General features: G+C 33.0%; 1 protein-coding gene across 1 annotated transcript; it reads left to right on the top strand.

The window, feature by feature from the left end:
• The first annotated feature begins 226 nt into the window (after nucleotides 1-226).
• LOC108200247 (uncharacterized) lies at nucleotides 227-5,827 on the top strand. Its single transcript, XM_017368334.2, has 9 exons — nucleotides 227-573; nucleotides 1,464-1,528; nucleotides 3,172-3,220; nucleotides 3,545-3,639; nucleotides 3,834-3,919; nucleotides 4,030-4,089; nucleotides 4,227-4,308; nucleotides 5,209-5,322; nucleotides 5,469-5,827. Exons 1-9 carry the CDS (start codon nucleotides 387-389, stop codon nucleotides 5,637-5,639), a joined length of 909 nt encoding a protein of 302 aa, XP_017223823.1. The 5' UTR covers nucleotides 227-386; the 3' UTR covers nucleotides 5,640-5,827.
• Nucleotides 5,828-12,964: the final 7,137 nt, after the last annotated feature.

Here is a 12,964-nt window from a genome sequence, read left to right as displayed (position 1 = left end):
AAGTGAGTGATTTATAATCTTTGGTCAAAACTTAATAAATTTGACCAACAAAAATTGAAATGTGACAACTAAAATGGGACGGAGGGAGTAATACGTGAATATAGTTTAATAAAATTTTATAAATACCAAAGTAAGACAACACTAATTTAAAATTTCTAACCATAAATTTAGTAAATAAAATAAAAAATATTTTAAATTAACTTTTACTATGTGTGTTGTGGGGTTGAGTCAAAGACGGACAATTCTACTAGTGGTCTTATTAACGTTTTCACTTAAACTGACATCAGATCCGAGAAGTACCAAACACAAGAGTGTTACATTACCCTAATCAACATATAGAGATACATCCATATCTCTGTACGTATAGATTTGTAATAACAAGAAAGATGATGAGTAAAACAGAGGAAGAAGAAGTGAATCGGCTGGAGAACCAGGTGGATAATGGAGGTGGTGGGGCCTGGGAGTACCTCAGTCTTGTAAGGAAGCTCAAATTAAGGAGACCCAATAAGGTTGTTAAGCATGGTTTGTCAATCTTGAATGACCCCACCAAAAGATCTGCTCTTGGTCCTGATGGTACCCTCTTTTTTATTTTCTTGATTTGTTGAAATTCTAGGTTTTAGTTATGTTTATGGATATTGGTTTGATTGGTGATTGCTGGGTCAGGTGAAAATTGGGTGAATTTTGATGTTTAGGATCTGCTTCTTGATTGTTTGTGTGTGTGTGTGATCAAGCTTGATAATTTAAGTGGAATTGAGTTGGTTTGTTAATCATCCAGGGAAAATTAATATATTTGCCCCTTTTCGAATGTTACTGTAAGTCTGTAATTCGTATTACTATCCATTTGCTTGTGAAGCCAAGAAAAGGGATCTCAAAAGACTTACAGGGACTGATGGATCTGTACTAGTTATTGGTGCAAATTGTGACGATATAGGCACATTTTTAGGGTCTATTGTGTTGTGAAATTTGGGTATAGTTTAAAATTTGTGTCTAATTGATTGGGCTTATAATTTTGCTACACATGGGATTAGGGCTTATGTGTGTATTAGACTTTCACTGGATTTTGTTCTCGAGGGTCTATTTCTTGTGTGTACTGGACTTTTTGTGAATATTTTCTGTAAATTTTTTTGTTCAGACTACATAAACAATCAAGCAAATTCGTAAGTCTCAATCCATAATTTATATATATACATATATATTACAGTTATCACCATTTGCACGAGGAACTAAAGAAGGATCATTCAGTGATGGTGAATAAGCTTCAAAATTTCAAATTTTGTGATACAATTTTTTTTATAGGAAAAGTATATCTTTTGTGTTGAACTAAATTTAATTCCATATAATTTCATTTAAATGCAAAGCGTTATTCTTCAAGCTGCAATTTTCCATCAATCATCATGCAGCTAGCATTTTCTGTAGTGGACGACTAATCTAAATAATTGATCTATCGATGTTATATCTTGCAGAGTGGACTCTGTATGAACAGGTAGCAACTGCAGCTATGGACTGCCAATGTACTGATGTTGCAAAGGTAGGACTCTTTTCTACCTAGTTACGGCCAGTGTTGTTAAAAGCGCGCATATGCGCGCGCATAAGCGAGAAGCGCATCGAAGCGCAGCTGATGCGCATCGCTTTGTATATGCGATGCGAGTTCAATGATGCGAGCGCATTTCTGCGCTTCTTGGGATTAAGCGAGATGCGAAAAGCGCAAAAAAAGCGCGCTTTTCTGTAACAATTCACTAGGAGGTTGACTGACTTGACTGGGCCATTGACTAAGCTCTTTAAATAGACACGGGTCATAAAAAAAACCCTAAAAACACTACCTAGCAGCCGAGAAACAAACATAACTGGGCAAATCTACTTATTTTTTCCTCTGGACTCTCTCTTATAATTATCTCTCTTTTAATTATACTTTTTTTCTTGTTCTGAACTCTCTCTCTTAATTACATACGATAAACATACATATACCTCATCTTCTTATACTTTGTATATACATACATATATGATATATATATATATATATATATATATATATATATATATATATATATATATATAGGCTAACATTCCAGAGAGGGACTCCTTATATGGAGTTACATAGTGCGCCACTATAAATCATCAATTTTATTATAAATTCTGTTATAGAATACATATAAAACATGATTCTAAAATAGAATACTATAAAATAAATCTATTTTAAGTAATTTAACACTTAAAATTTGATTAAAAAAAATATTTTTTCGAACTGATTCTACAACAGAATAATCCTGGATGATTATTATTCTGTAATAGAATCATGTTGAGATATTGCATAATTTTAGATGATCTTTGGAATAAAAAAAATTGTATAACTTCGTTTTCGGTTTAATAATCAAAATTTGCAATTATATTTCATAAAAAATATAATAGAATATATATTATGTATATATTTATAATGGTGTGATACGTAACTCCATATAAGAGGTATGCTATGGAGTGCTACCCTGTATATATATGTACATATAGATATGTAGCAGATACATAAGCTATATACATATATATATATATACATAGGATACATATATATACATGCATATACATAGGGTATATATATCATTGAGAATGACGAACAAGAAATTGAATATGTTGAAGATCCAAATCAAAATAGTGAAGAAGATGATTTTGTGAATATTGATGAAGACGAAGAAGATGATTAGTGATTTAGCGGATAACTTCGCATTTCTTTGCCACTCTGCCTTTAAACTATTCTAGGCTTTGAATTTCTAGGTATTCTGGTTGCATTATCATTTTTGATGACTGACTTTTGCTTATTAATGTTTTATTATCTATAAGTATATAATGTTTTACAATTTATATTGTCTAAATATGTATTTTACATGTTTTCGATGAATCCGCGCTTTGCGCATTGCGCGTTGCGCTTATGCCCCGTAAGGCCTTTGCGCTTCGGTGCGCATATCGCATTTAATAACACTGGTTACGGCTGCTAAATGGGCTCGTGGCTTTACATTTAGCAGATTCAGTATATTTTGTCCTTTTTGTTTTTTGGTCAATAAACCGACATCAGGCATACTTACTTGCCTGCCTATCTAGTAATGGACTGGGTCTCTTTGTTTTTACTAATAAGATGATCATTTTTGTTCCTTTATCATTCTTTTATTCTTTTTGTGTTTGCAGGACTGCATAAAGATTTTACAAAAGAAGTTCCCCGGAAGCAAGAGGGTTGGTGAGTTTATTAGATTGTTTAACTATGTTTAAGCTATATGGTTTACTTTTATACAAAACTCTTTTATTGTTGTAATAAACCAAACCAGTTTCATTCCTGAATTCGACATTGACACTTGGGAACCAAAAGTTATTACTATCCTTAAGGGAGCCACTAGCGTCATTATTTCAGTTATATACTAATGCAATAATCATATTTGAAGTTCTCGATGTTTCTCATGTAAAAGATGCTATTGTAATAGGTTTACATGGAAACTGAAATGTTACTAGCTTTAATTTCAGCAGCTTTGATATTTGTGTGGTTTAACTGCCGTATAACTTGCAGGTAGGCTAGAAGCAATTTTGTTAGAAGCAAAGGGTTCTTGGGCAGAAGCAGACAAAGCATACGCAAGTCTTTTAGAAGAAAATCCATTGGATCAGGTTAGCTTACTGATAATTGTCTGGTCAAACCTAATTCACTCATATCTGAAGAAAAAAGGTTTTCCATTGTAGAATATAGTGATTATTTATGGCAATTATACATTTTTTTTCTTTTCTTTTAAAACCCTTTGAATGCCAAAGAGAAATTTTTCCGAACGATATTCCAATTATTTTTTTCCGATCATGGCATATAGGTAATTCTGAAAAGAAGAGTAGCCATGGCAAAGGCTCAAGGAAATGTATCGTTGGCCATTGAGAGGCTCAACCAATATCTTGAAATGTGAGAATATCCTAAGACATTTTACTTGCTAGAATTATGCTTTTGAAACTTAGTAACAGATGTAAAGTATCCCCGACAACTGATTTAGCTAAATTATTGGTCTTCTCCAGATTCATGGCAGATCCTGATGCTTGGAGAGAACTTGCTGAGATATACATCTCCTTGCAAATGTGAGTAACATTTTTATTTTATTTTTGTAGAAAAGAAGGGTGATATACATCTCCTTGTGTAGAATTTATATTTTTAGATTTTGCCAATATTTGAACATGATATTTGTCCTGAAATCTTGTGCTTCTTAACTAATTAGGTACAAGCAAGCAGCGTTCTGTTATGAGGAACTTATATTAGCTCAACCAATGATTCCTCTGTACCACCTAGCATATGCTGATGTATGTCACTTTCCTTTGTCTTTTTGAATTTTACTATCAGTCTATCATAATTTATGCAAGACTGTGCTATCAGACATCAGTGTCCCTCCGATGAAGCAAATAGTCAGTTATAGTGAACTGGTGGTTGTTGGAAATTACTAACAGCACTTAGCTTCTTTAATAAAATAGTTGATAGTTGATGAATTTAAGAATGTGATTAGCAAAGTCCTTGTTCAAGTGCCAACTATTTTCCCAGAAAGGCATACAAATGCTCAGTGGATTTAAAGATTGCTTGACTGAGAATCTTGATATTGATCTTCACTTTGATATATCACCTAATGCAACACAGAAGCTGTGATGACTGATGCATCATCTGATCCGTAGGATGTATAAGACTAATCCAAGCAAGCTATTTGTGACATGCCAATGTCCGGGCATATATCCAAGTATTTTAATTTTTAAAATACTTCCGCTTGTATTATTTACACATCCAGTGTATGTTCACACCACAGTATGAATACTTGCAATTAAGTTAAATCTCTGGTAAGGAGAGATTACTTATCATCTGTCATCCTGTTTTTTCTTAGAAACTACTTGGCTGTTATTTTGTCATGTATGTTACAGTATGTATAATTTAGATGATACAGATAATATGCATCATTAGAAAAACATTTCCTATTATATTCCGGCATGTATGATGTATTGCAGTATCGGTGCTCTTGCAGACAGGCACATATTTATATCATTACTTTGAATGGTTTAGATACATAATTTGCCTGACGTTCCCTCGTGTACTGGTAAAATGTAGTGTCAAAAATTCTGACAGATATCTGATCAACATTTTACATAATCATTGAAAATGCTGTCTGCATAATTGTGCAGCATCTCCTATCATCTATTTACTATGCATGTATTCCACAGGTGCTTTATACATTAGGTGGACTGGAAAACATTTTAACAGCTAAAAGATATTATGCCTCTACCATAGACTTGACCGGTGGTAAAAACGTCAGAGCACTTATGGGCATCTGTTTGGTGCGCTCCTATCCCTAATCTCTCTCTTTATTTGTGTGTGTTGGTGGGGGATGCTTTTTTTGCCCAACCTTATCCTGTAAGAATGTTTAACAAATATCAGTTTCATGGTGACTTCTAAATAATGCTTGTGTTTGTTATTTTCTTAGTGTACATCTGCCGTCGCTCAGCTTAGTAAAGGGCGTAATAAGGAGGACAAGGATGGCTCAGAGCTTCATTCTTTAGCATCTACTGCACTTGAGAAAAACTACAAGAAGATATCTCCGGACAATCTTCCCCTGCTCACTTCCACCTTGAAAAGCTTGAAGCTTCAATCTTAAATTTTCCCATATTGTATGGTGCTTCCATTTTCTCATCCCCCCTTCTGAATTAAAAGCGGGACCTCAGCTACACCTTAGTCAAGTTTTCAGATTTGACAAATGCTGTTTACAATTCCTTATAATTTTGACCTATATTAAGATCATTGATGTGATGTATTTTAAACATGTTTTATTTGATTGTTCTGACATATATATCTGTTGGGATTATTAATATCTTACCCTCAAGTATGTCAAATTGAACATGCCCTTGTAAAATATGGACCCATAAAACCTTTATATATTGAAGACTGAAGGTTGATTATAGAGCCCAAGTTCTATACAGAACATGATGCATGTAGATTGCTCTCTTTTATTTTTCCAAAATCATAAATAGGTTTAGTACAGCTCTTGGCCCCTGGAATGTTCAGATGACAACACATTCGAATGATTAAATCTAGGAAATGTCTTTAATCTTTTTTCTTGAATTGCACATTTTATTCTCCTAATAAATTCTACTCATTTGACTAATTCCTATAGGAAAGATTTATTTTTTTGAGAGCAATATAGGAAAGATGTTTAATAATTTTATTTAATATTGCTTGATAGTTGATTCGCAGGCTTGAGCAGTATGCTTGTTACAGGATGTTCCTGTTTGGCAAACTAGAATTTTTATATGTAAAAAAATCGGCTTTTCCTTCTTTTTTTTGACTAGTTTGTTTTAAAAAATAAAAGCACTAGTATCTAAAAAAACTATGAAAAGATTGCTGCCCACCAGCCTACATTCTGAAGAACTGTTAAGTATAAAAATTAGTAACGAAATATAAACAGTGGAGAAAGATAAAAAAAAAATACGCAGTCTCATGTAAAACCTCTCTGACTCTCTTCTTTTTTTTCATAGCAGCCGTCAGGGATTTCATCGATTTTCACCATGAAAAGCTTTGAATCTGTTAATTTCTTTTGATTTCTTGTTTTTTCAATAATACTCCCCACTCGGATCTGTTCCTAGATGTTAGATAATCTACTCGATCTTCAAAATTTTGATTCGGTGATAAATCAATTGGGATGAGTCAATGACGAGTTAGGCATCTACGATTCAGTTTTAGCCAAAACCGATGGGTACATATATTTATATTCAGTAAGACATATTCAGTAAGACAGGGATTGTGTGAATTGACCCCACGGCAATGGTATGAGTTCAAAATTTTTTGTTTTAGTGCTTTTAAATGTATGTGTCATATATGTTCTTTGTTATTGCTTATATATTTCGTAATCGAATTTTGTGATTCGTTTATAATTAGATACATAAAATTTTATATTGCAAATTGTGTTTTAGACTTGTAGTATATATCTTTAGTTTTAAATGTTGTGTTCCTTCCGTGGGAGTGCCATTGTTGATGACTTTTTGATCGTATATTGTGATTTTGTTTGTCGTTTATTAACGATTGTTTCGGTGCTTGGCATCATCTTTTGTGCCAGATTCTTTCTTTCTTCCTTTTTTTTCCTCTACCTCTTTATTTTTTTCTTTTCCGCAGATTTTTGTCTTTCATCTAGGTTTTCTTTTCGGTTCAAGTTTAATTGTCTAAATTTCTGGGTCATCTTTGCATGACCTTTGGTTAGTCGGCTTTATCTCTAATGGTTTGAAGTATTTTTACTCATCATTTCATTCCATTTACCCAACCAAACACTAAAACACAACGTCCACATGGATAAAACGGAAGGAGAATAGAATAAATTTTATTCTCCGTTGATTTGGAAAAATGTTTATAATTTTCATTCATTCAATCATTCCATTTCAAATATCTGAACTAAAAATTTAACTCAATATTTTATAAGAAATGCTCATTTCACTTTTACATCGTGTTTTTTTTTATAATATAGCTTTCACCCATTAAGAAAAGTGATCATCATCCATACTCTCATGCGTCTAAGTAGTCCATTGATTACAACCCTATTTCGAGAATCAACTTCCCATTCATTCCACCTAAAAAAGTTGTATCCGCCAGTTATACAATTCAAAAACTTTCGTGCATGAGTTATACTCAGTTTATGAGATTTTCTTAAAACTCGACAAAAACACACGCGATTCATCCTTTCGAACTCAACTGTTTGTATACATATTTGGAAAACAAAAGATTTGATTTTGATTTTGAGTTTGAGAAAGAAGAAGGTATATGTATATATATAACTGTTAAGACACCTGCCTACTAATTTGTATGCTATCCTGTCAAAGAGCCGTGAGCTAATTAACAAAAATTGCGGAACCACTAACTTAGTTAATAAAAAATATTCAGTCATCACATTGGTACCGTAATATAATTAAAGAATTGTATTACGTGATATGTGTGTGTATATACGTAACGTAGACACTCTCGTCTGAATGTGCTATAAGCATTATTATTGTATAAAAAACAAAAAACAATAACGCTTAGAGCACATTCGGATGAGAGTCTACATTATGTATATATACACATACTTTTCCTGTAATACAATTTTTTAATTATATTATAGTAACTTACTAATTTTGGTTGTGTCCTATTAAAGAGTCGTTAGCTATCTAATAGAAGTTTGGCTGAGCCATGACTAGTAAAAAATTGCTTGAAAATTATTATTTTAACCATTTTCGTGTAAAACAAAAGTACATACTGCAATTTATGCTATCTTTTCTAATTGAAAGATATTTCACCTTTTCTATTTCAAGATTTTAATACAATAATAATGCTTAAAATAATAACGCTTATAAAGGGTGTCTACTTACGTATATATACACACCTTCCCTGTAATACAATTCTTTAATTATATTACACTATGTTAGGGCACCCGCTTATAATTAATTTGTCTTGTGTCCTGTTAAAGAGCCGTTAACTATCTAATAGAAATTGGGCTGAGTCATGACTAGTAAAAAATTGCATGAAAATTATTATTTTAACCATTTTCGTGTACAACAAAAGTATTGATGTACTGCAATTTATGTTCTCTTTTCTAATTGAAAGATATTTCACCTTTTCAATTTCAAGATTTAAATACAATAATAACGCTTATAAAGGATGTCTACTTACGTATATATACACACCTTTCTCATAATACAATTCTTTAATTATATCCACTTATTAATTTGTCAAAAAATTGCATGAAAATTATTGTTTTAACCATTTTCGTGTAAAACAAAAGTATTGACATGGTGTAATTTATGTTCTCTTTTCTAATGGAAAGATATTTCACTTTTTCTATTTCAAATTTCTAACTTCTAATACAATAATAACGCTTATAAGAGCATCTCCAACCATGAAGACCCCTTAGCTAAAAAGATGAGTTGTCATGCCAAAAATAAAAAATTTAGCCAACTACTTCAAAAGTTCACACTCCAACCATAGTGATCTGTTGTCTATAAATTTAGCCAACCTCCTAGAGATGGCTAAATTTGTCGAACCTCTACAGGTCTATAACAAATTTGTAGGAAGATTGCACATCATTTATTAACATATTGAACTGATATATTCTATTTTAACAATATAAAATATTAATAACATACTATTTTTAAATTATAGCCAACCAATATAGCCAATACCATTGAAGCGAAATGTCTTACAGGTTCAACAAATTTTACATAATATCTTACGGATCCAATTTAGCCAACGATTATAGCTAACAATGTTGGAGATGCTCTAAAAGGTGTCTACTTATTTTTACATAATATCTTACGGATCCAATTTAACCAACAATTATAGTCAACAGCGTTGGAGATACTCTAAAAGGTGTCTACTTACGTGTGTGTGTGTACACACCGTCCTCCCATAATACAATTCTTTATATTACAGTACGTTACAATATTTCTTAAACCCTAGTATCATCATATTCAACCTTTCCCAAGAACTCCTGTCCGAAACAATGGCACGATATCCCCATCACAGCATCCTCAAACTTAACAAAACAAGCTTACTAGTTCGTGTAAGGAAAGCCTTTTCATATGATCATCATCCTCCTTGTACTTCTACTTGCTCTCCTCTTCCTCTCCACATTACCTTCTCTACTCATGCTAAGCAACAATTCTTGGAACCCCGTGGCGTGGCTTCATCGGATTCATCACCGGTCATCGGAGAGTGTCAAGAAGCTGTGGATGAAAAGACTATTTGTCTAGATGGAGGGCTTTTCTTTAAAGATCAAGAAGAGGAGAAATCGAGAGTTGTTGTTGAGAAGGTTCTTGGTTCCTTGGGCGTCAAGAAATCTGAATTTGGGAGGGTTTTTAGGGAGGTAATGGCGTTTGGGCGACGGTGCAACAGAGGGGGTGAAGAGAAGAAGAAGGGATTGAAGGGTTTGGTTGTGATTTTGACTAATGTGCAGACTTGTGTTGGTGAAAGAGTTGCGGTGCATGAAGCCAATGAGAGGGCGTTTCAGGAATCTAAGGCTCAGGCTCGCGGAAAGGGGGATGTGCTATTCCTTGTCAACTGAGAGGCTGGGGGTGAAGATCTTGCATGTGAATCGAAATCTTGAACTGGATTTTACTAGTTGAGAAAAGATTACTTTTCTGATGACTTAAAATTCAATGTACTTGGTCTAATTGTGTCTGTGAAATAGAATTGAGATGTAGGTTGTTCAAAGTTTGTGTGCTTTACTTAGAGGGTTTCTGTGGGAGAGGATTAGGAATAGATTTCGGGGACAGTTCAATTGAGTCATAGTGTTGAGTCTTCTTCTGATTGCTAATTGCTTAATTATTGTTGCTGATTACCACTTAATTAATGTCAATTTGTGTTTCAAATGTGAATCTAATTTTAATTTTGGATCTGCTCTGTATGTCACTAGTTGAGAACAGCTTTATTCTTCTGATGCTAATACCCTTGTATTTGTCATAGTTGTGTCTGTCTAGAAGAATTGAGATGTATGCTGTTCAAGGTTTTTTAAGCAGAGGAATAATGGTTTATACAGTATGGATTAGAATTAGGTGTTTGGGACATTGTATGAGTTTTATTATGATTAGTTTGGTTCACAAAAGATTATTCCAATGTCCTGTTTTGCTGAATTTGATTCCTGGTCTGCATTGTTAGATTACAACAAAAAAAAATCAAAAGTTCCTTCTTTTGCTGATTGTTGTTCTTATATAGCTAGGGTTTTGAATTGTGACGGCTGATAACCACTTATATCTTATCCAAGATACAGTTAATTTGCATGTGTATTTCGTGTTAGAATATTTAATTTGAGAGTGCTTTTTTATGAATTTTGGTCCGCTTAAACTTTAGAAGTTCTGGTTGTGACTTTGATTTTTCGCAGTCTTGTATTGGTGAAAGAGTTCCGGTTCATGAAGGGGTGCAGATATAGTTCCAAAAATCCAAGTCTGAAGCTCATAAAAAGGGAGTACTTTTCAATTGAAAGTTTAATCTCATGGTTGAAATCTTTTATGCAATTCAAAATTTGGTCCTGCTCTGTATTTTACTAGTTGTGACAACTTTACTTGTTTGATGCCTTATTTTTTTGGTAGTTATTATGCTTGTGCCTGTTAGAAGAATTGCTTTATATTGCTGTTTAAGCAGCAATAAAAAGGCTTCTAAAGATTGTATTATTCCTCGAGTACTTTGATGACTATCGTGTCATTTCTGCTTCCTGGCATGTATCGTACGACTCCAGTGAATTTAAATATGGTTAATTCATGTTTGCATATCCCTCCTTTTTCTGATTGCTGCTTTTGTGTAGTTAGGACTGTTTTTTACTGCTGATCCACTTACAGCATGTAAGAAATTGTAGATATGGTTATTATTGTAGTTTTATGAGAGGCCTTTAAATTATAAGAAATTCTCCTCCTCCTAAACGTCAGGAGCTTCTTTGTTCACAACGTCACTTCCTGCTGTTTTTGCAGTACATGGTGACATGGTCTTGGTTGAACAATTTGATTAGGATATTCCAATTGCGGTAGTTTATAACTGAAGTTGTTTTTCATGTACATGTCTGCTCCTTCCTAGTTTTATCTCTATGTGCTTTGCACTTACTTCAGATTTTGGATCTGCTATGTATTTCACTAGTTGAGAACTATTTGCGCTGTTTTGTACTAGTTGAGAACAGCTTGATTTTTCTGATTTGTTGAACATATGTAGTTATGATGTTTGTGTCTATCTTGCTCTTATAATTTCTGACGTCCTGTTTTGTGGAACCTGCTTCCTGGTATGCATAGTAAGATTACAGCCAAAATAAACAACAAATCACTCTTTTGCTGATTCCTGTTCTTCTATAGCTAGGATTGTGAATTATACTGTGATAACCACTCATACCTTATCAGAAATGTATATGGTTAATTTGCATCTGTGCATTTCGTGCTACAAAACTTTATCAAGTACGGCCTTTTGTATGATTTCTTCTTCCGCTTAAACTTTGAAAGCTTGGTTTTAATCAATTGTGAAACACAGCAATATATCTGTTAATACTATCCGGGCACAAGTTCTGTTGTAACCACATTGCGATTTGCTGATAAGAGGCAACTGAACCTTGTTTTTGCTCCTGCAGAGGCAATATCATCATTATTTAGCCTCTAGCTTCTGAATACAATTGCTGGTATGGCTGATGAATTTCTCTCAACCCTTGTCAAAGATACTAATTTTTATTATTGGAGTACTCAGATTTGGCAAAATGCCTAATTATTTTTGACTTGGTTTTTCTTAATGCATAATGTGAGCTTAATGTACTCAAGAAGCCAAGAAGGGGAAGCTCAGTGTTAAAATATTCTGCTTTCTTGATGTGTAAATTGTTTCTAAATAATTTTTTGATATTACTTTACTCTTAGATAATATCATAGCTGCCTTCAAATGGAACGGTTGCACTCTGGGAAATTTATTTATACTTTCTGCAATTAGAATTCAGCTGATATTTTCTTTTAACATTGAAATCCGCATGTTACAAACTGTTGCACCCTTCGGAATTATACCAAAATATATATATCTGCATGTTAAATTTTGATTTCGATCATCATTAATTTATAATTCATTCATGAAATTGAAATATTTGTTAATATAACATCCATTTCTCTTTCTAATCATATATAATATTTAAAATCCGATTGATTTACAAATCAAGATTTCTATTTTGTCATAAGAAAATTATATTTTGTGGAAAAAGATGAAAAAAGTACCAAGTTTGTTTAATGAATAAATACTCCAGTTGTTAACATCCTTGCTCTATATTTTTTGTTTTATTCAGCAACGTTAAACACAAAATAAAAAAATATTTGTGATTATAATTGAATAAATTAGTAGTAAAAATTGAGTATCACTGTAATTTAACGATCCAGATCTATCGGATCCAACGGCCAAAATCCACTCCCTCCTTCCATTTATATCCCCAAACACATACATCTTACGCGGGAAAAT

Source organism: Daucus carota, chromosome 9 (genome assembly GCF_001625215.2).
Source record: "Daucus carota subsp. sativus chromosome 9, DH1 v3.0, whole genome shotgun sequence".
In the NCBI taxonomy this organism is placed as follows: Eukaryota; Viridiplantae; Streptophyta; class Magnoliopsida; order Apiales; family Apiaceae; genus Daucus; species Daucus carota.
This window is presented reverse-complemented; position numbering and strand designations above follow the sequence as displayed.